We start from the raw sequence: 19,355 nt of genomic DNA, 5'->3' as shown, positions 1-19,355 counted from the left end.
GCTGACACTGGAGAAATCACAGACTGTCTGTGTTGTTGACAATGTGGTGTGTCCTCCTGGGAACTGGACAAAGTCCACCATTTGATTCATTCAATAATTAAACAGCTTCAGAATATTACTTTAGGCTCCAGCAACTTAAACTACATTTGACCAAAAGCCAAGGTTTCTTGTAATGTTGCAAAGAAAAATAGTGACTGGCTCTTCTGCCTTCTCTTTTTCGCCTGTTGTCCCTCATTGGGCATGATATCTGACAACTTCTAGCCCTGCTGTTCCTGCTGAAAGCAGCTTAGCCCTTCAATGCTACAAATCTTTCAGCTTTGCAGTGTATTTCCCTTCCACCTTAGGCCTCACCGTATTTAAATTAATGTATTCAAAAATTCATTGTGAGATATAGAAGTATAATTTCTTTTCAAATTAGGTAGCTTAAATTAGTACTAAAGATAGATGAAATAAGAGTTGCTTAGGGTGCCTGATTTGTATGAATGACTCTCATTCTGGTGTTTCCTTTCTGCCTTTTCTTAAATAGTGCTGGAGACCAGTGATCCCTTGTGGACTTGTCTGCAGCCTTTTGAATCCAGCCATGGCCACTCTTCCCATGTAGTAGGAGTTTTGATAAGTAGTTACTACATTAGCGTGGCTCTGTACGCACTACTTCCTCCATGTCATCTGCTTTGTGAGACATGGCAGTCCTCTTACAAAGTCTTCCTTTACTTTCTGGATCTCTAAGCCATTATTTTAGAATAATCTTTGGGGAACTGAGGCAAAAATCAGACCCAATGTGATGCTTGAATTCTGCATTAGGAGCAGAAACTAAGTACCTGTTTTACTGAACTAACCACTTGCAAATCAGAATCATTTAGGTTGGGAAAGACCTTTAAGATCATCAAGTCAAACCATAAACTTAACACTGCCAAGTCCACCACTAAACCATGTCCCTAAGTGCCACATCTGCACATCTTTTAAATACCTCCAGGGATGGTGAATCCACCACTTCCCTGGGCAGCCTGTTCCAACGCTTGATAACTCTTTTGGTGAAGAAGTTTTTCCTAATATCCAATCTAAACCTCCCCGGTGCAACTTGAGACCATTTCCTCTTGTATGATAATGTGTGCCTGCTTTCAAAGTGTGGGACACTCAGCTGTTTGCACACATGCTAACTGAAAAGCTAAAGTAGCATGAAATTATCTGAGTTCTAAAGATATATAAAAATATTTTAATAAACAAGACCACTTGCTTTTTTTCTCATGCATGATGAAAGTTTTATGAAGTCATATGAAAGGTTATGGAAGAAAATTTTGCAATGTATTAAAGAAATGTAAGGGATTGAAATGAACAGCATTAACCAGCATAGTATTTCGGGAAGGTGGCAGAAGCATAAGAACAGATTGATCTGGGGACTCTTACCTCCAGCCATTCCAGGAAGTCTGCTATCTCCTGTCCTATGTAGTGTGTGTTCTGTACAGCAATGGGATAGTGCTGGTGAGCAAATGTAAGCCAGTCTGCAATGATCACATTCATTTGTTTATGCTGAGACTTCAGAGCTGCTGCCATTTTCCAAATCCAACCTTCTAACATCCCGTCCACCTGTTTTATTAAAAAAAAAACCCTTAAGCATAAACAATCTCTGCCAAATATTTCTTCTGAAAAGCTCAAGAAAACAAAACCCAATATAAAAAAGGAGGGCTTATGGATGATAACCAGATTGTAGGGGCTTCAGCATGCTTCAATGCTGAGAATCTTTGGGTTTCAGTGGACAAAAAAAAAATAAAAATATAAGAACTGTATAATAATTTGTCTTGTAATATGAACTCTTATCAGTGAAATGATGTCCCTAAATATCTTCACTCATCCTGAGATAATTGGTATTACTGCTTAAAAAGAGAGGCAGACATGCCCAGAAAATCTCTGCCTTCATTCAAGAGCAGCTGTCCCTGAAAATTTAAGCCAAAAGGGTTGGAGAGGGAGGGAGGCTGGAGGATTGCAGACCAGTGGGTGTTTACCTTCTACAACTGTACCATTTTGAGATATGCTCTTTCTGGTCATTCTTTTTTTAAGGACCAGATCACAATTCCTTTATTAGCATCAGAGACTGCTTCTGATTTGATGGACTAGAATTATTTTTTAATCTGTCAGATTTAATTGTTGCTCTAGTAGCACGTATTTCCTCAATTGATAGAATATCCTTATCTCTTCTGGTGTTTTAACAGAATTCGAGGGTCTCAGTTTTGGATTGCCATACATATTCCTCTAAGAGCCCAACACCTCTGCAAATTAAGTTAATATGAATGATAAACTTCAATGCCAGCAGCTTCAGGTCCACGGTTTGTCTTTGAGGACGGTATAGGTTTTGAACAAATTCTTCTTTGTGAGGCTTGGCTAAAGTAATCTAGGGCACTATTTAATCCAAAATCAGCTCTGCTGTTATTTAAGAGTGTTATATGCATCAAGGGTGGTGTTCAAAGTTTCTCTGCGTATTTGCAGATGTGCAAGAAAGATCCGTTTTGCTGCCTTATGTGATGACATTGGCTCTATGAGAATCAAGGATCTGTTACAATGACATTATTTCTTATCCTGCCTTTTATTTCTTTTCAACTGATGAAGCTGATCAAAAGTCACTCTTATACTGCTGTGCTTTTGAGAAAGGTTTTCATAGTGGATTTTTTTTTACAGTTTAACTGGAAGCGGTTCAGTGATAATTCCTTGATATTGAAGGCTTCATTTTCAGCTGAAGGGGCTTATAGAGAAGTTCTCTTTAAAGGTGTATCTGTGAGAAAGATGTGGGGAGATTGTGTGCACTGCTTTTCAGTAAGTCTGTAAATATCTGGCAGTGAACATATCAGAGAAATGAAACTGGGATTCAGTTCTCCAGAGGCATAGCATGTTAATTCAGCTACTTGTTTGAACTCTGCTGGCTTTAAAACAGGACTGAATCTAATTCTCAGCCTGGAACTCCCATATGAAAAAATTGCTTGTAGACTGTTCCTTCAGAATATTGGGGAATATCCACTTTATATTATTTCTAGCCACGATTGCTACCAGGGAGAACCACCATCTTTCTAATCACAACCTTCTGAAGTAACTTTTGGCACCAGCATAATGAGGAAGAAAGTTTGTCAAATCAGATGTAGTTCGAATTAAAAATAAAATGTGAGTTCATACCGACCAGCCATGGACTATCATCACCAGAGGAAGAGAGGAATTGAAACTGCATTTGTCAAGAGTCTCCAACTGTTTAAAAAGTATCTGACAGCCGCCTTCAGTTGTATCTGTATAGAGTCGAAATTTGGTTTCTAAGTTTTGCTGATCTTTCTTTGTTCTAGTATGCTGACTCTGTGATCCCAGTGCCTCTGAAATGAAATTCGTAACAACAATCATAATAGGATGGAATCTAAAACCTGAAGAAGTTACTAGTGAAACAGTTTATAAGACAAAGTAAACTAATAAGATTGAAACCTTAGCTATGTATAATTGCTGCCTACTCCAGGTGGGTGTAAGATGTACATTTCGGGTCAAAAAGGCAATCTCTTTCAAAGTTTGATATGGTCTAGATGTACCTGAGATGTACATCTCTGTACATCTCGATGTACATCTAGATGTACAATTACACAGGGAATAATGATCTCATTGCTACAGGCCCTTGTAGAATGTGTAAGTATTTTAAAAACATAGGACAGGTGTTGTGACTTTACAATGTTAGTGCAGGCACAGGCAAGCACATTCATAGGCTATTAACTCTGCAGGCATATTTTACTAATGTACATTTGCTAGTAATCACTGAGGAAGCCTCATTATGCTAAAATAACCATTTTATTCAGAGTTATAACTGTGCTTAGAGACTTGGGTGACTGCTTAAAACTATTAGACCACATAATAAATTATTCTTTTTCTCTAAAAGGTTCTTGTTCTAGTTGTAATATTCTTGGTGATTTCATTTTTTAGATAAAATAGCTTGGTACATATAGGACAGCATTTTCAGAAATGTCTATTAAGTACCTGGGATGGTACCTGTAAGAAAGCGGGACAGGATGAACTGTGGTCTTACCAACATTGAGCTTAGAAGGAAAAACATTATATTAATGGGTTTTTTTGCTGAAAAATGGAGTCAAGTAAAGCAGAAGCTTACAAAAATCACAGGGTGACATGCAAGCGTGGTGGTTCTTTCTAATAAGACTTCAAACTGTTTATTTTCTTTATGTGAAAATAATCCATGAAATAAATTATTACTTAAGCTTGAAAAAAATGGGGATTAGTAGAAGAAAAGTTAGGGTGTGATCAACTAGACAAATAAGAGATTGCAGTTCTTTGTGTTGGAAAGGAAACTTAGAGTGGAGAGAGTTTAATGGAGTTCCTTGGGGACTGGTTTTTGGCTAATCTTGTTTCAGTATTTTCATTAAAGAAGGAGGCAGGAAAGGTACAAGACTGACAAAATTTGGGAGGCATTTGCTGATGAGACCAAAACATTAAACAGTAAGAACTAGACAACCTTGAAAACACAGCAACAGAAACAGGTAGAACTTTCATACTATGAAGTGCAAGATCATACTGTTGATAGGAATTCCTGTATAAATGGGACTCAAAATGAAAGTGACACAAGGATAAAAAGACTTGACTGTAGTAATCAATAACATAACTGACTATGAGTCACTGCTGTGATTTGGCTGTGAGAAAGGAAAATGTAATTCCAAGATGCATCCAGGAAGGTGTTTTTGGTAGGAAGAATGTTAGTGCCAATAAGTTAAGGAACTTTTTAACCACATACAGTAGAGTGTGCATAGCTCTTGTTACCCTGTTCAGGTGATACCAATTCAAGCTGCAATAGCTGCTCAGCAGTACCTCTAAAATGGTCAGGGAGGAGGCTTTTGTTTTAATTAGACCTAACAAATCATGAAATAGTCTTGGAGGTGAAAATTAAGTATCTTATTCACTGAGAAAGAAGTTAAAATTGTCTGTGTTAGAACAGAACTGGCATTAGTTAAATTTTAGTTCTTACATTTTTCTTGCATAAAAGTTCCTTAGTATAACATTAATATCAGAAATATTGTATTTTATCTTCTAAGTCAGCACATTTCATTTTTTTGTACATCACAACACTTATGTCTGTTTTCAGAAAACATCTAAAATAATATTAATTTCTGTATTATATCTGTAAATGTATCCTGAGGTTCTATGACGCTGTTGTCTTGTTATGATTTTGGTAACAAGGTATTTCTTATACATCTACAGATGAGCCTCTATCCTGCAAGAGTATTTAATGATGGGAAACTCCCATATTTATATATTTGCAGTAGTAGCATCTTATAATGCACAGTACAAACAATCCTAATGTGAAAGCATGCTCGTTTTAGATCAGACCGTATTTTTGCGACATGTCAGTCTTGTTACGAACTTTATTCAAGGTTTTATTTTAGTATAATGATAAGACATTACAAAAACAGCGTATTTAATTTGGTTAAGTGAATGGCAATTCTGGCAAGAAAACTCCCGTACTGAACTGCACGGGTTGTGCACTGTTTTCTATTTGTCGCTAATTATTATACGTTCCAAGTAACTCCAGGCAATGTTATGTTGCATAGCTAGGATACTTTATTGTAGAAATGTGTTCAGCCTTTTACAAGAGCTGGAATTTAAAAAGCTTCAAAGTTAGTGACCGTTTGGTTGGTAGAATTCTTAGCTTCAGTGTCTCACATTTTTTGTTAATGGCACTTTTAACTATGACAGCTAGCTAGGACTAAATCTGATCATTTCTCTGTTACAATGTCTACTTAAGAGCATTTCTGTTGGATTTTTTTTGCTGGGAGGTGACTGAAGAAATTAATACTAGGAGGAAGTGAATCTAGATAAAGAACTGAAAATTGCAAAGAGCTTTAATGATGCTGATATCCTTAACCTTCGGTTTATTTAGGCTTTGGGGAGTAGTCTCTACACAAAGATAAGCATTGTGTTCTATTTTTAGCACAAAAAGAAAATCAAAACAACTAACTTGTGCCAGTTCCATTGTACACATCCTTTCTTTGTTTTCTGTCTTGTTTTCATTTTCTTTTCCCTCTGTCAGTGTTTGTGCAATGCAAAGGCTCATTGTCCCTCTCTATATTGTTTGTACATACTACGCAAAACAAGACTAATAAATAACTGTTTTCTTTATACATCAAATATGAAAGTGCTTGTGATGCTTTAATGGATGAACTTTGGCTTGCCAGTAAGCCTGAGAGAGGGAATTAAAAATACAGTTTGAACTTCTTCATGGCTGTCAAAAGTTAAATGTTGCAATAGACTCTGTTGTGTTATTAGACAAAGAACTGCTTCAATTTGTTAATCCATGTAATGACCTGGAGAAGGATATAGAGTCTGAAGAACCTGGCTTCTACAACAGACTCTTACTAAAAGTGTCATACCAGTGATTCAGTGACATAATTGAAAGGAACTGCAAGGTTTCATAAATCAGTTTACAAAACCAACAAAATAAAACAACTAAAATTTTTCCCATGCTAGTTGCAGCTAAGAGTGCCAAGATCTTTCTGAAACTCCAAAAAGTTTCTCTTTGGAAAACTAGCCCTTACCTGGGTGAGTGAGTTGCTGACTTAATTTACTCTTTCTCTGAAAATCCTACTCTAACATAAATTCTTTCAGGAAAGGCAAGGCAACATGGCCACACTGATCCATTTGCTATCATAAATTATCTTGATGCAGAGCAGCATGTTAATCATGAGCAAGCAATGTTGTTGTGACCTCGTGACACCCCAAAGGAGGTTCAGTCCTTTACTTTTCCTTACTTTGTGTTAATGAGGTCTATGAGGTGCAGCAAAGACTGTAACTGGAGGCTGGGTTTGTAAAAACCACTTAACTGTAATATAGCAGTTTCTTGTGAAACATTTTGGGGTTAGTTTTGACAGACAAACCAAAACAGTTTTAGATTTGACCTGAGATAATTGTGTTTTTAAGATCAGATTTGAAAAAAAACAAAACGAAAAAAAAAAAAAGGAGAGGCACCTACATGCCTGGTAGGAGGGCTAGTAACCATCTGAGTGCAATGCACACTGGTACGTGCAAGATAAGAATTTGGTTAGTTTCTCACTGTTAGCATTTAATTATTGTTTGCATTATTAGTGTTCATTGCTTTAGGTGATGCCTGTCCTGCTTCTAATAATGTGAGCTACAAGCTAAGATGAAAGGAGCATATGAAGAATGAGAAAACTAGTAAGTATGAAGAAATTTTTTTTCTGTAAAAAGAGGTCTTGTAAATAGTAATAATAATAATAGTTCTATATGGACCAAACTTAAATTATTTTAACTAAATCTTCTCTTTACCTGTAGAACTAGGTTAATCAAGGAGACTGACTTAGATTGCATAACCAAAAAGATGAGAAGGCATATGGTTTTCTTAACTATGGAATTTTTGGAATCTCTTCTGAAATTTACAGATGTGATAGTCATGCTTTAAGACTTGAAAATGAAAAATGAGAAGAAATATTTCTTTCTATACCAAGTCTAATTGGGCATAAAAATACAACTACAAAATATCTGCTTCACACCACAAATTTCCTAAAGATGTGTCAGGAATGAGGGCAAAGTATGGTAGTACTATATAATGTTAAAGGCAAAATTTTGATATTTGCCAAATCATATAGTTTAAATTCATCTTACGGTACAGCATAAAAGCTTTGATTACAATTGGCATTCCCAATTAAGGAAAATATTTTTCTTAGCCAGAAAAGCTAATGTTCAGCATTCTTATTCCTGTCATGGAACTCTACAGGAAAGTTTCTTAATAAGGTCTCACTGAAGAGAGTTAAAGAGGATGTTTAAGTGACAGTCATCTAATACAAAAGCAGTTGAAAAACTAATTAAGTAAACCCGAACAGAAGATGAACTTTGGGCTGCTGCTATGTGAAGAATACTTAAAAATCATGCATGTAAGCATGTATACACACACCACTACCTAGACACAACATATTTTTAATGATTGCCTTCTGATCCTTACTACAGACTCTCCATGTTCATGAGTGGATTTGTCTGAGCTTTAATAAATCTCCTGTATCTGTTGGATAATTTTTACTAGTTTTCATACATAAAAATGTTTCCAGTAGAGCGCTTATGTATTGTGATGTTATTTTAGTGTGACCAATATCCAAAATATTTAAGAAACAAGTGACACAACTATTGTGGTCCCCAGAATTAGACAATTCTGTTGTGAAATTGAGCAAAGGCAGTGACATGTTAATGATTTTTGTCTGGGCTGTGGAAAGTGGAATATATCACAGATCCCCTCATTTCCAGTACCCATTTTTTTAATCACTTAAAAGAAGAACTAATCACATGGAAGTGTTCAGGTCTCCCAATTTGTCAAATGTCTTCTTTAGAGCTATTCTTGCTAGAAGCATAGTTGTCAGTGTTCCTCTTGGGTATGGAAAATCCTCTTCACTAACCCCTTTTTGTTTAGCAGTGCCTTGCATAATCTCCAGAATGTGTGCTTTCTAGGGAAAGCCATTTGCTGCAACTGACACAAAATGATGCAAAGAAATAGTAGACTATTAGAACATACATGGTGAAGGACTCCTAAACCTGAAAATCCTGCTAAATTTAAGCAATAGTGTATAAAACGTAAATAGATGGTGTATTTCAGTTGCTTTACGTTTACCTAAGCACTTCATATCTCTTTGGGCATTGTTTCTTGTACAAGAGTTGACACAAAACCAGGGCTAGACTTCTGCTATTTAAAAATGTATCCAATCAAAAATATGATGGGAATAGATTGGAAATATTAGGCTAGCATTTTTTTGCTTTTATATTACTGATTTACAGCAGTATCTTGAAGCAGGGTGCGGTTCGTTCTCTATTTTGTTGAGATTAGTAGTTAAGGTATTTACATATAAGCCAATTTTTATAGTTTCTCTCAGTTCAAGGCTTTTGGATGCCATTGACTAACTGTTGAAAGTTCCATTCCATGTAGTTCCTAGGTGAGAACTCCAGAACACCGAGTGGTTTTTGGGTAATCTAGGTCTATTTGGTTGCTCCAGAGCCCCAAGCAAGATAAGGCAGTCAGAACTAAGGTCTGTTGATTTCTTGGTGTATTATCATTGTGCTTAAATTTTTTTATATCCTCAGGCAGTTCCTTCATATTTTCAATCTCCTTAATTTGCTCACCTTGCCAAATGAAAAGTGGGTAGCACTCACAAAAGAATGAATGAAGAAATATCAAGCAAGCAAGCAAAAACTATAGCACTTGGATTTAAAATGATGAGTTCTGTTTAGAAAGAGACTTTTGGGAAAAGCTTCCCATTTTCTTCAAGTTTGAATGAATAATGAGTAGGTGATACTTTTCTCAGCATCAGATGTTCTGCCTGCAAAGTATAATAATTTTCTGTCATTTCTTTTTTTCTCCTGTCTTTCATGCATGCATGTCAAAGAGAAGTCAAAAAACTCCCTGTGAGTGTAGCTTATACCCAAACAGCACTAAAGGGAGAGGAGAGTCTGTTAAGTAACCATTGTTAACCCTCTGCTAACATACTTTCAACCCTCTGTTGGAAAATCCATGAAGAAGAGAGCACACATTACAGAATCACAGGTTGGAAGGGACCTCAGGGATCATCTAGTCCAACCTTTCTAGGAAGAGCGCAGTCTAGATAAGATGGCCCAGCTCCCTGTCCAGATGACTCTTGAAGGTGTCCAACGTGGCACAGTCAACCACTTCCCTGGGGAGATTATTCCAATGGTTGACTGTCCTCACTGTGAAAAAGTTTCCTCTGGTGTCCAATCGGAATCTCCCCAAGAGCAACTTGTGTCCATTCCCCCTTGTCCTCTCCATGGGACTCCTACTTGCAAAAAGGGAGTCTCCATCATCTTTGTAACTACCCCTTAACTACTGGTACATGGTGATGGGAGCCCCTCTGAGCCTCCTTTTCTCAAGGCCGAATAAACCCAGTTCTCCCAGCCTATCCTCATATGGCAGGCTTCCCAGTCCTCTGATCATCTTGGTGGCCCTTCTCTGGACCCCTTCCAGCCTGTCCACATCCTTTTTGTACAGTGGGGACCAGAACTGTACACAGTACTCCAGGTGTGGCCTGACAAGCGCTGAGTAGAGTGGTATGGTGACTTCTTTCTCTCTGCTGGTGATGCCCTTTTTGATGCAACCCAGCATCCTGTTGGCCGCCTTGGCCGCAGCAGCACACTGTTCGCTCATGTTGAGCTTCCTGTCCACCAGGACCCCAGGTCCCTTTCCACAGAGCAGCTCACCAGCCAGGTGGATCCCAGTCTGTACTGCGCTCCCGGATTATGTTTTCCCAGGTGCATGATCTTACACTTGTCCTTGTTGAACTTCATAAGGTTCTTGCTGGCCCACTCTTCCAGCCTATCCAGATCTCCTGCAGAGCAGCTCTCCCTTCTGGAGTGTCTACTTCCCCCCTCAACTTGGTGTCATCAGCAAACTTCATCAGGCTACACTTGATGCTGTTATGCAGATCACTTATGAAGATCTTGAATAACATTGGGCCCAATATCAATCCTTGGGGGGCTCCACTACTGACAGGTTGCCAGTTTGAGAAAGAGCTATTTACCACCACCCTTTGGGTGCGGCCTGTCAGCCACTTCCCCACCCACTGCACAGACCACTTGTCTAGGCCATAATGCACTGATGTCTCCAGGAGGAGGCTGTGGGGGACTGTATCAAAGGCCTTGGAGAAGTCCAGGTAGACAATGTCTGCTGCCTGCCCCATGTCAACCAGGCAAGTCATAGACGACCACCAGGTTTGTCAAGCACGATCTGCCCTTAGTGAAGCCATGTTGGCTTTTCCCAATCACGTGCTTCATTTGACTTGTGATGGCCCTCAGTAGGATTCGTTCCATAACTTTCTCAGGGACTGAGGTAAGGCTGATGGGCCTATAGTTACCCAGATCCTCCCTCGAGCCCTTCTTGTAGATAGGGGTAACTTTTACCTTCCTCCAGTCCTCTGGGACATCCCCGTTCTCCATGACTTCTCGAAGATTATGGAGAGTGGCCTTGTGATGATGTCAGCCAGCTCTCTCAACACCCTTGGGTGGGTGGTGTCAGGGCCCATTGATTTGTGGGGGTCAAGCTCCTGTAGTAATTCATATACTAACTCTTTCTTCACCGATGGTTGGTCGGTGTTTGGTTCAATTGGCAATTTTGTTCCCAAAGCCTGGGACCCTACAGTGCTGGTAAAGATAGAGGTGAAGGAGGTGTTGAGGACCTCTGCCTTTTCTGCATCATTGGTGATTGACTCTCCTTTTCTGTTTAACAGCGGGCGTATGTTTTCCTTCTTTTTTCTCCTTATGGTTGACATGTCTGAAGAGACCTTTCTTGTTATTTTTGACATCTACAGCCGTTTCAATTTGAATTGGGCTTTTGCTTCTCTAGCTGCATAAGAGTCCAAAAAGACTTGTTAAATGAATATCTTAAAATGCAAATGGAATGTAGATAGGGTCAATGTAGTAATTTACACTTAAAGAACAACACAGCATAAACACATTAGTTTCTGGTTTACACTGATCACAATATTTTAAATTAAAATAACGTCCTTTCTTTCCAAAATCCTTTTTTTCCTAAATAACTGTGAAACAGTTGTTCAAGGCTATGAATGATTTCATCAGTGATACTGCTCCTGGCTTTTTACCAATTAGCTACCATGTTCTACCTGTTGGTGGGTGACTATTTCTGCGTAAGAAAAATAAATTGATTACTCAGAAGCACCGAAGACTACAGAATTTGGATATTAGACACAAGCTTCCCTTCTCATGTAATGAAGTCTCAAAAACAGTGCATTTTTTTAAAGCCAAAAATCTTCTGTAAGTCTATGTCTTGCCAGCAGATTTATTCCTTGCCACTCTATCAATCTAAGTACCTATCACCACTATCAAAACTTTTCTAATATACATTAGAATTAATTTTACCTTCATGTTGTCTGAGCTGTTCCCAAAGGTGAATAGTTTGTAACACTGAAGTCGCAGTAAGCAATGCAGAAGCTACAGAGAGGTTAACCTTGACTTCAGAGAGGCTACTGTTCATGTCTGGGACAGATAGGGAAATGAAATTAATAACTTCACTGACCAATTAATACCTTACCCACAAAGCATACCCTACTGCTAACTTCCCAAGAACTATTATTAATTACTTAGGTGCAAAATTATCTAGGTTCAGAGATGGTCAGTATCAGTGTTTTTAGTGATGCATCGCATATATCCTTTCTCAAGGCTCTGTATGCTAACTCTACTCAGACGTTGATGTACTAAGATTTGAAGGTCATTATCACATGTCTAGCTGTCTTTTTTGTTCTAAGCTACAGTGGGACTACTTGGTAACATGGCTAATCAGCCTACTTATTAGGGAGCCAAACTGAACATGACCAAATTCAAACTTTATCACAGAAGGGATAAGACTGCTATGAACTTCTCCTGTGACCCATGCACTGAGGTCCACTACTTAGCCAGCTGATTGATATCTCCTTTTCACCAAAGCAGTTGTGATTCAGTAATATTTTATATATTGTGCAGTTCACACTCCCTGGGCATGAGAGAAACTAGGAAATCTAAATTCTGACAACAGTACAGCAGTCAGAAGCTATGCCACTGATCAGCAAGCAAAGCTGTTAAGTGGACTAATGTTTCTAGTGCAGTAAGCACTACAACAGCAGAGAAAATTCTTGAGGTGAAAGTCCACAAACTGGTCAGCATATCTGAAGGGTACTAACTACTCCCAGCTCCCACTTATTCCAAAAGGAAATTCGCAGGACTTTTGCTACCCTTGCTGTTACATGATCAATTCTGAACAACTTCCTTTTCACCATCTGGCAACTGAACTCTTGATTCTTTGTGCTTTTCAGGCTGTCAGATTTAATAAATCCATTGTTTAATGATCCCATATGCACCTTTAAGTTTATGGAGGATTTTTCTGTTCTAATCCCAACAAATATCACAATCAAAATCCCTACATTTCTACTCCAGGAAGATCAGACCTCAGTTAGCAAAATGGACACTCCTCTCGGAAATACTTCATACTTCCAACTCATAAACCCCACAAATTTATAGTAAAATTTAATATTGTCCATGTTTGTATAATTTTCTCCACTAAAGCAGATCCAGTTTGTTTTGCAAAGCAAACTTGGCTCCAGCACTTTCACTGTGCTGCCCTGTCGGGTTCTATTGAACAGCTCCTGGTGACAGACCTCAAGGCTGTTTCATTAACCATCCACCAGCAAATCTAACAATGTGAAGAATTTCAACAGCTTATTCATGGTTCAGTTAATTTATTATTAATTTATCCCCAATGAGATATCACAAGCAAAGATCAAAGGAACTTCAGAGGACAATTTCTCTTCTCATATTCATACATTTGTGAAGCTGGAAGAAGCCTAGACAGAATGACCAAGTGCAGCTGCTCTTGCAGCTTGCACTTCCAACATGGAAAATAGTTATAAAATAAAAACCCATCCCAAGAAGGAAAACAATATCATGAGCAAAAAAGTATTTTTCCTCAAAGTATAATTTTTATCATCAGGAACATGTTGTTCACAATAAGGCTTTGAGTGACTGGGAAACAAACTCGGTTCACAGACCAAAACCATCGTAAGCATCCCTCCTCAGTTAGTTCTTCTGCCCCTGCAGAACCCTTTGTCTGTCCCTGGCTTGCAGTTTGTTCTTCTGACAACTCTTACTTATTGCAAATTATTGGGAGACACTTTTGGATCTGGAATCCCAAACTTTCAAATATATATACTTACAGTTCATATGTTTATTCATTTTCCCAACTGCTTTGCAACAGGCTTTAGCAATCTATAATTAAGACATACTAACTGAAAAAATTGTGTGTAATTTCAGGTGTCCTAGAAAACAAACACATAACAATCATACTATAATTCACTTTGGAACACAGTGATTTTGTTCATCAATTTCTATGTATTCAAAATATGGAAAGCAACTTCATTCTTCACAGTTGGTTCATGTCATTCTGCAACTAATAAAGAGGAAACATATAAATAAAAAATAATCCAACTGAAAGTGAATGTTAAAATTTCTTTCAGTCTGACATACCATTGTCAAAGCCCAAACACCTAGGACCACAGGGACAAACATAATAGATCAAATCAGAGATACACTAAAAATCTGGTCAGAGAGAAATCAATACTGAATAATCCAGTTGTTTTTTTTTAATCCAGGAAATTAGTGGTTGACCTATGCCCTGAAGAATGAGGCTTTGTACTCACTCATATACTTTTATCCCCTAGCTTAAACCTAGATTTTTCTCCTTCCTCCCAGCTGCCTTCAGTGAGCAGTTTTCAGATGACCTGTAAAAACGGGCAGAAAGATATATGCAGCATAAAGTCTGATCACAGAATTTTCAGGAAGAGTCATCTTACTAGTTCTTGCTCTATCTTAACAAAGATTTCAAGTGAGTAGACAGCACTTAAAACCTTCTGGCTCAGGAGGAAGGAGGAAAGGAGGAGTGCAGATTTCAGAAGAGCTAGATGGAAGGGTTAAAGAGTAGGCTAGCAAGAAACACAGAAATCCAAATAAAACAAATAGCCCAATCCTATAAGGTGCAACACCCATTAAAATGAAAGGTAGTTGACAATCACAAATAATTTCCTGAAATCATGTCCTCTCTGGGCAGCCTGTTCCAATGTCTGACCACTCTTTCAGTATGGAAATTTTTCCTAATATTCAATCCAAAACTCCCCTGATGCAGCTTGAAGCTATTTCCTCTCATTCTATCACTAGTAACTTGGGAGAAGAATAATACAAATGCCCAAAGTAATATTTAATATAAAATGCTGTAATAATCAGGGGCATGCAATATACTTTATCAAGTATGTATTAGCATTGTAGTATTTATACACAGCATTTAAGAACTGTTTATAGGTTTTTATAAATACAGGTATGTGTGCTATTGTGTACGCACTATACACGATACTACCCAAGATAACTGTATAATTTATATAGCTATAATGGATAATTATGAGCTATATGACACTTGAACAAATCATTAGGTACTGCTTTACTGCCATCTAATACACATTTATTGCTACTGGTTTCCAGAGTTTTGGACTCAGAACAGCTTCAAAACCTACAATTTTTTAAGTCCCGGAGAAACAAAAAGTAGTATTTCTTTCTCTCCCCATCCCAAATTTGGAATTTTAAACCCAAACCCCAAATAATGCCAGAAGCCCAGAAACAGAAGTCTCACTGTTGCTGTAGTAGCCGGTTAAAACTCCAGCACTGCGTGCCCATGCAGTGCTGCTGAGAGGCAGCTTTATCTTGCTTGAATTAAGATTTAAGGCTTTGAAGGGGACTTTGAATTGGCTGCCTGGCCATCTAACTTACTGGACCTTAGCATCATGACTTTTTTAAATACATTTTTGATCATTTTATACAGCCTGTCTCTACGATTGGAATCACAGTGTGCAAGGGTGCCTGGCCCTATGGGTAAAAGGGGTAAAACTCTTATTAGGAGTTTTATACGCTGTTAATCTTTTTAATGACTTTTTGCTTTGTGTGATGCATATAATATTAAGTATTCCACAAAATAAAATCTTGCATAATAGTTTTCACAGGACTCCTGGAAAGGCCTGCACAGCTCAGCAACAGCTTTAACAATTTTGATAATAGCTCACCCCAAACTTATGTTAAGAAATCTTTGTAGGACGCCATTGAGTGACCACTTTTACTAAAAGAGAGAGTTGTACAGACAAAAGTACTCCAGAATTTTTTGCGAACTATGGCTCAAGTGCTAACAATTATTATAATCTGGACTCAGTTCACCTATACAAGGAAAATCATAACAAAACCTGTGTGACAGCAATAATAAAAAATCTTAATGCTGGTTCAGTATACAGAATCTACTTCATATCTACAGTAAATTTTCACCCCTCTTAAGTCTAATTTTTAAAAAATTAATTCAGTGTTTGATAAGAAGTCTCATTTCTAGACATAATTGCATTGTGATAACTTCTGTAAACAGTGTGCACTGCAGAGGTTTTAGAAGAAATAACTATAGGCATCCACTGGAAAAGATGAGTTTGGAGAAACTCAAGATACACTTTAAATTATCAGAGCCTTTTGATACTACAATCACTGAAACCATCAAACTCTTACTTAGATGAACACACCTAGTGATTGTCAAAGCAAACAGTTCCTACGTGCTGCAAAAAGAGGATTTCCCCTCAGCTATTTTGATTTAACTAAGGCTTTCAGACAAAACCAGCAAAAATAAAACAAATCTATTAATTAAAAACAAACCAAACAAAAAACCTCAACAAAATAACCTGAACAAACAAAGACACAATGGAAAAACACAGGACCACATCCAAGAAGCAAGAGAAAAGGAAACAAGAAAAAATGGAGGAAAGGGTGATGAAAGCAAAATATAGCTCCCAAGAACATATCCATTAAAACTTCCCCAACATTTATTTCCTCTACAGATTTCTTGGAAGTATGAAAATTTTAAGGGATCAGATGCCAAGTCACCACTCTTAGACTGAGACCTTTGGATGCTTAGTTCTATTCCTTGACTTGAACAAAGGCCACTTCAGTAGAGTGGGATTTAATTATACTCAAGCTAAGCAGATTCCCCTACTTAACCAATAGGCTGCCCGGTACTGGAGAGCTGTCTCATCTTTTCATAGTTGTTACTACAGTTGGTAAGGCTAAAACTCATCCAAATTCCAGGCCCCCCCCTTTTTTTTTCTCCTTTCTACTGCAACACTCAGTCACCTCCCATGCACCATTGACCTCTTAATTTTCCACTGCCTCTCTTTTTCTGAGTACCAGAATGGTGTCAAGCATGAATATTCACAAGGGGAGTTTGTGACAATAGCTAGTACCAAACATTCACAAATAAACCTATAATTCACTAACTTGCCTGTGCAGACAAGCCTGGCTGTGCATATGAACACTGTGCCTGCACCCACCACCTACCAGGTCGCCCCATCTTCCAGGGAATATACCTATTACGCAGCAGTCTGGCTAGGAGGGTTGTCTCATGGCCCAGAGAGTAAGTTTCACTCAGTAATGCCTTCCTGTGCTAATATTGTAGAGATTGTAATGTTTTTATCTTCTCATTCTTTTAAGTTCCCTGGGATTTCTTTTTTTGTTTTTCAGGTTTTTTTCAAAGCTTCAACCATGTGATCTTGACACATATATTTCATTTCTCCTCATCCTACAGAATGCTGTGATCCACAAGTTATACTCAATTTCTGACACAGCAAGTTGGCATCAGACAAGTGATTTCACTGCAGGATCACACAGCAAAAAAAGTAAAACCATAGGAAGAAAATGAACTCCCACTTCCAGCACCGCTATCCTAAAATACAGCTCCAAAAGTGTCTTATCTTTTGCAATGCTGCCTTTTTTTAATCAAAATTAAGACCTGTCATGTTATTGTCAGTATATATGAAATAGTTCCAAGGGATATGCACATAAGTAATAGAAGTTTTCTCCTGATCGTTTAGAAATAAAACTGAAGAAAACAATGCTCTGATCACAATGCCAGAAGCAATTACATGTACTGTTTTGAATGCTTTGATCTGTACTTCTTGTTTAGCTCTTGTCCACCTCTTTCATGGTAAGAGCTGACTTGAAGCTTTACTACAGCTGAACAGGAAAATATTTTTGTATCCCAAGAGCATTTTCCAGCCCAAACTAGATAAAAAGCCAAAACTTCAACAGCAACAAAATTGCATATCAAAGCTCCAAACATTTCAACATAAATTAGCCTAAAAATGCTGCTAATCAATTCTTTCAACATTATTTTTTTAATTACTAAAAATTAACACATAGTTCCAGACAAATTAATAATTTTGAACACCACCAAATAGTAACACCGATAACCTGGATATAAAGCAGGAATGAAACTGTTTTCAACTGAAATATTTTCCAAAACCTCTGTTTCAGAAAACAGCTAAAATACAAGTCAAAAGTAATGCCGGGTAGCTCTACATCAAACTTAAGAGTGGCTGTAGTGGATGAAATCTGTGGTCCAGCTAGTTCAACCACCTGCAGCTGTGACCAAAAGCAAATGCATGCTCAGCAGGGGAAGTGTACATATACATATAGCACTTCCACCATGTACCCTCCCTGTCATCAACCATTTTCAGTTCACAGATCGCCAGAGTAAAAGGTGGGCTCTATGTGTTTAGTGTTTCGTAGTTTATGTGTCCTCACTGGATTTCTCTTGCACAGGCACTTCCAGTTTCCAGCTAACCTTACATATATAAAATGTTTAATACCCACATAACACTCAGTGAGGAATTCTGAGATTAACTACATGTCTCAAGGAGAACCATTTAATCATCTTTTGCTATCATATTATTATCAAAATAATCCTTATATTTTGTACTGGGAGAGACATACAGGTGATCCCCGCTCTATTTTCCCCATGCTATGCATGACTTTATAGACCTCTAGCCACACTGCTCTTAGGTGTCTTGTCTCCTGTCTGAAGAGTCCTTACTATTTAGCTTCACATTTATCATTATTCTTTTGTCCCCTCCTCTATCTGATAACATTGTATGAACAAATATATTTCATTCAGGCAGTTTGGGAATATTTCTTCTTTTTGCTCTTAATATCAAGAAAAAAGAAATACAAGCTCCAAATCAGACATCCAAATACCTTGGCAGAAACCATGGCCAAAAATAATTTAGTCATGCATCTATTTGAAAGGAAGCATTTTCATGAAGGATGAAAGTATTTCTTCTAACATTTATCTGCTTTTAAATCTTACTTGAAACTACAGAATCATAGAAGCGTTAAGGTTGGAAAAGACCCTTAAGATCATTGAGTCCAACTGCTAACCTATCACTGCCAAGTCCACCACTAAACCATATCCTCAAGCACCACGTCTACCCTTCTTTTAAATACCTCCAGGGATGGAGACTCCACCACCTCCCTGGGCAGCCTGTTCCAATGGTTGACAACCCTTTTGGTGAAGAAGTTTTTCCTAATATCCAACCTAAACTTCCCCTGGTGCAGCTTGAGGCCGTTTCCTCTCGTCTTATCGCTTGTTGCCAGGGAGAAGAGACTGACCCCCACCTCGCTACAACCTCCTTCCAGGCAGTTATAGAGAGCGATAAGGTCTCCCCTCAGCCTCCTCTTCTCCAGACTAAACAACCCTCAGCCACTCCTCATAAGGCTTGCTCTCTAGACCCTTCACCCCAACTTCATTGCCCTTCTTTGGACGCACTCCAGCACCTCAATGTTTGGTTAGGTAACGGAGGAGAGATGATTATTTGTTAACATTAATTTATAGTAACAATTTGAGATCTAGATTACGTGCTAGTCCAAAGCACTCCTGGAAAGACATACTGTAGTGATTTTCTAGTAATTTTTTCATGAAGTTCAGATTAAAC

General features: G+C 38.0%; 1 protein-coding gene across 3 annotated transcripts in view; it reads right to left on the bottom strand.

Moving 5' to 3' along the window:
* LIPC (lipase C, hepatic type) overlaps positions 1–19,355 on the bottom strand; it is a 64,565-nt gene that overhangs the window by 13,218 nt on the left and 31,992 nt on the right. For 2 of the 3 annotated variants that reach the window (XM_064456539.1, XM_064456540.1), the window contains exons 2-3: positions 3,160–3,347; positions 1,405–1,584 (exon numbers count right to left, since the gene is read on the bottom strand). In XM_064456539.1, coding sequence (XP_064312609.1) covers positions 1,405–1,584; positions 3,160–3,347 — 368 coding nt within the window. The remainder of the gene's footprint in view (positions 1–1,404; positions 1,585–3,159; positions 3,348–19,355) is intronic. The other variant, XM_064456541.1, reaches the window with a different exon arrangement.

The sequence above is a fragment of the Phalacrocorax carbo genome, chromosome 7 (genome assembly GCF_963921805.1).
Source record: "Phalacrocorax carbo chromosome 7, bPhaCar2.1, whole genome shotgun sequence".
In the NCBI taxonomy this organism is placed as follows: domain Eukaryota; kingdom Metazoa; phylum Chordata; class Aves; order Suliformes; family Phalacrocoracidae; genus Phalacrocorax; species Phalacrocorax carbo.
Note: the sequence above shows the minus strand (reverse complement) of the source record. Positions and strands in the feature narration are given on the sequence as shown.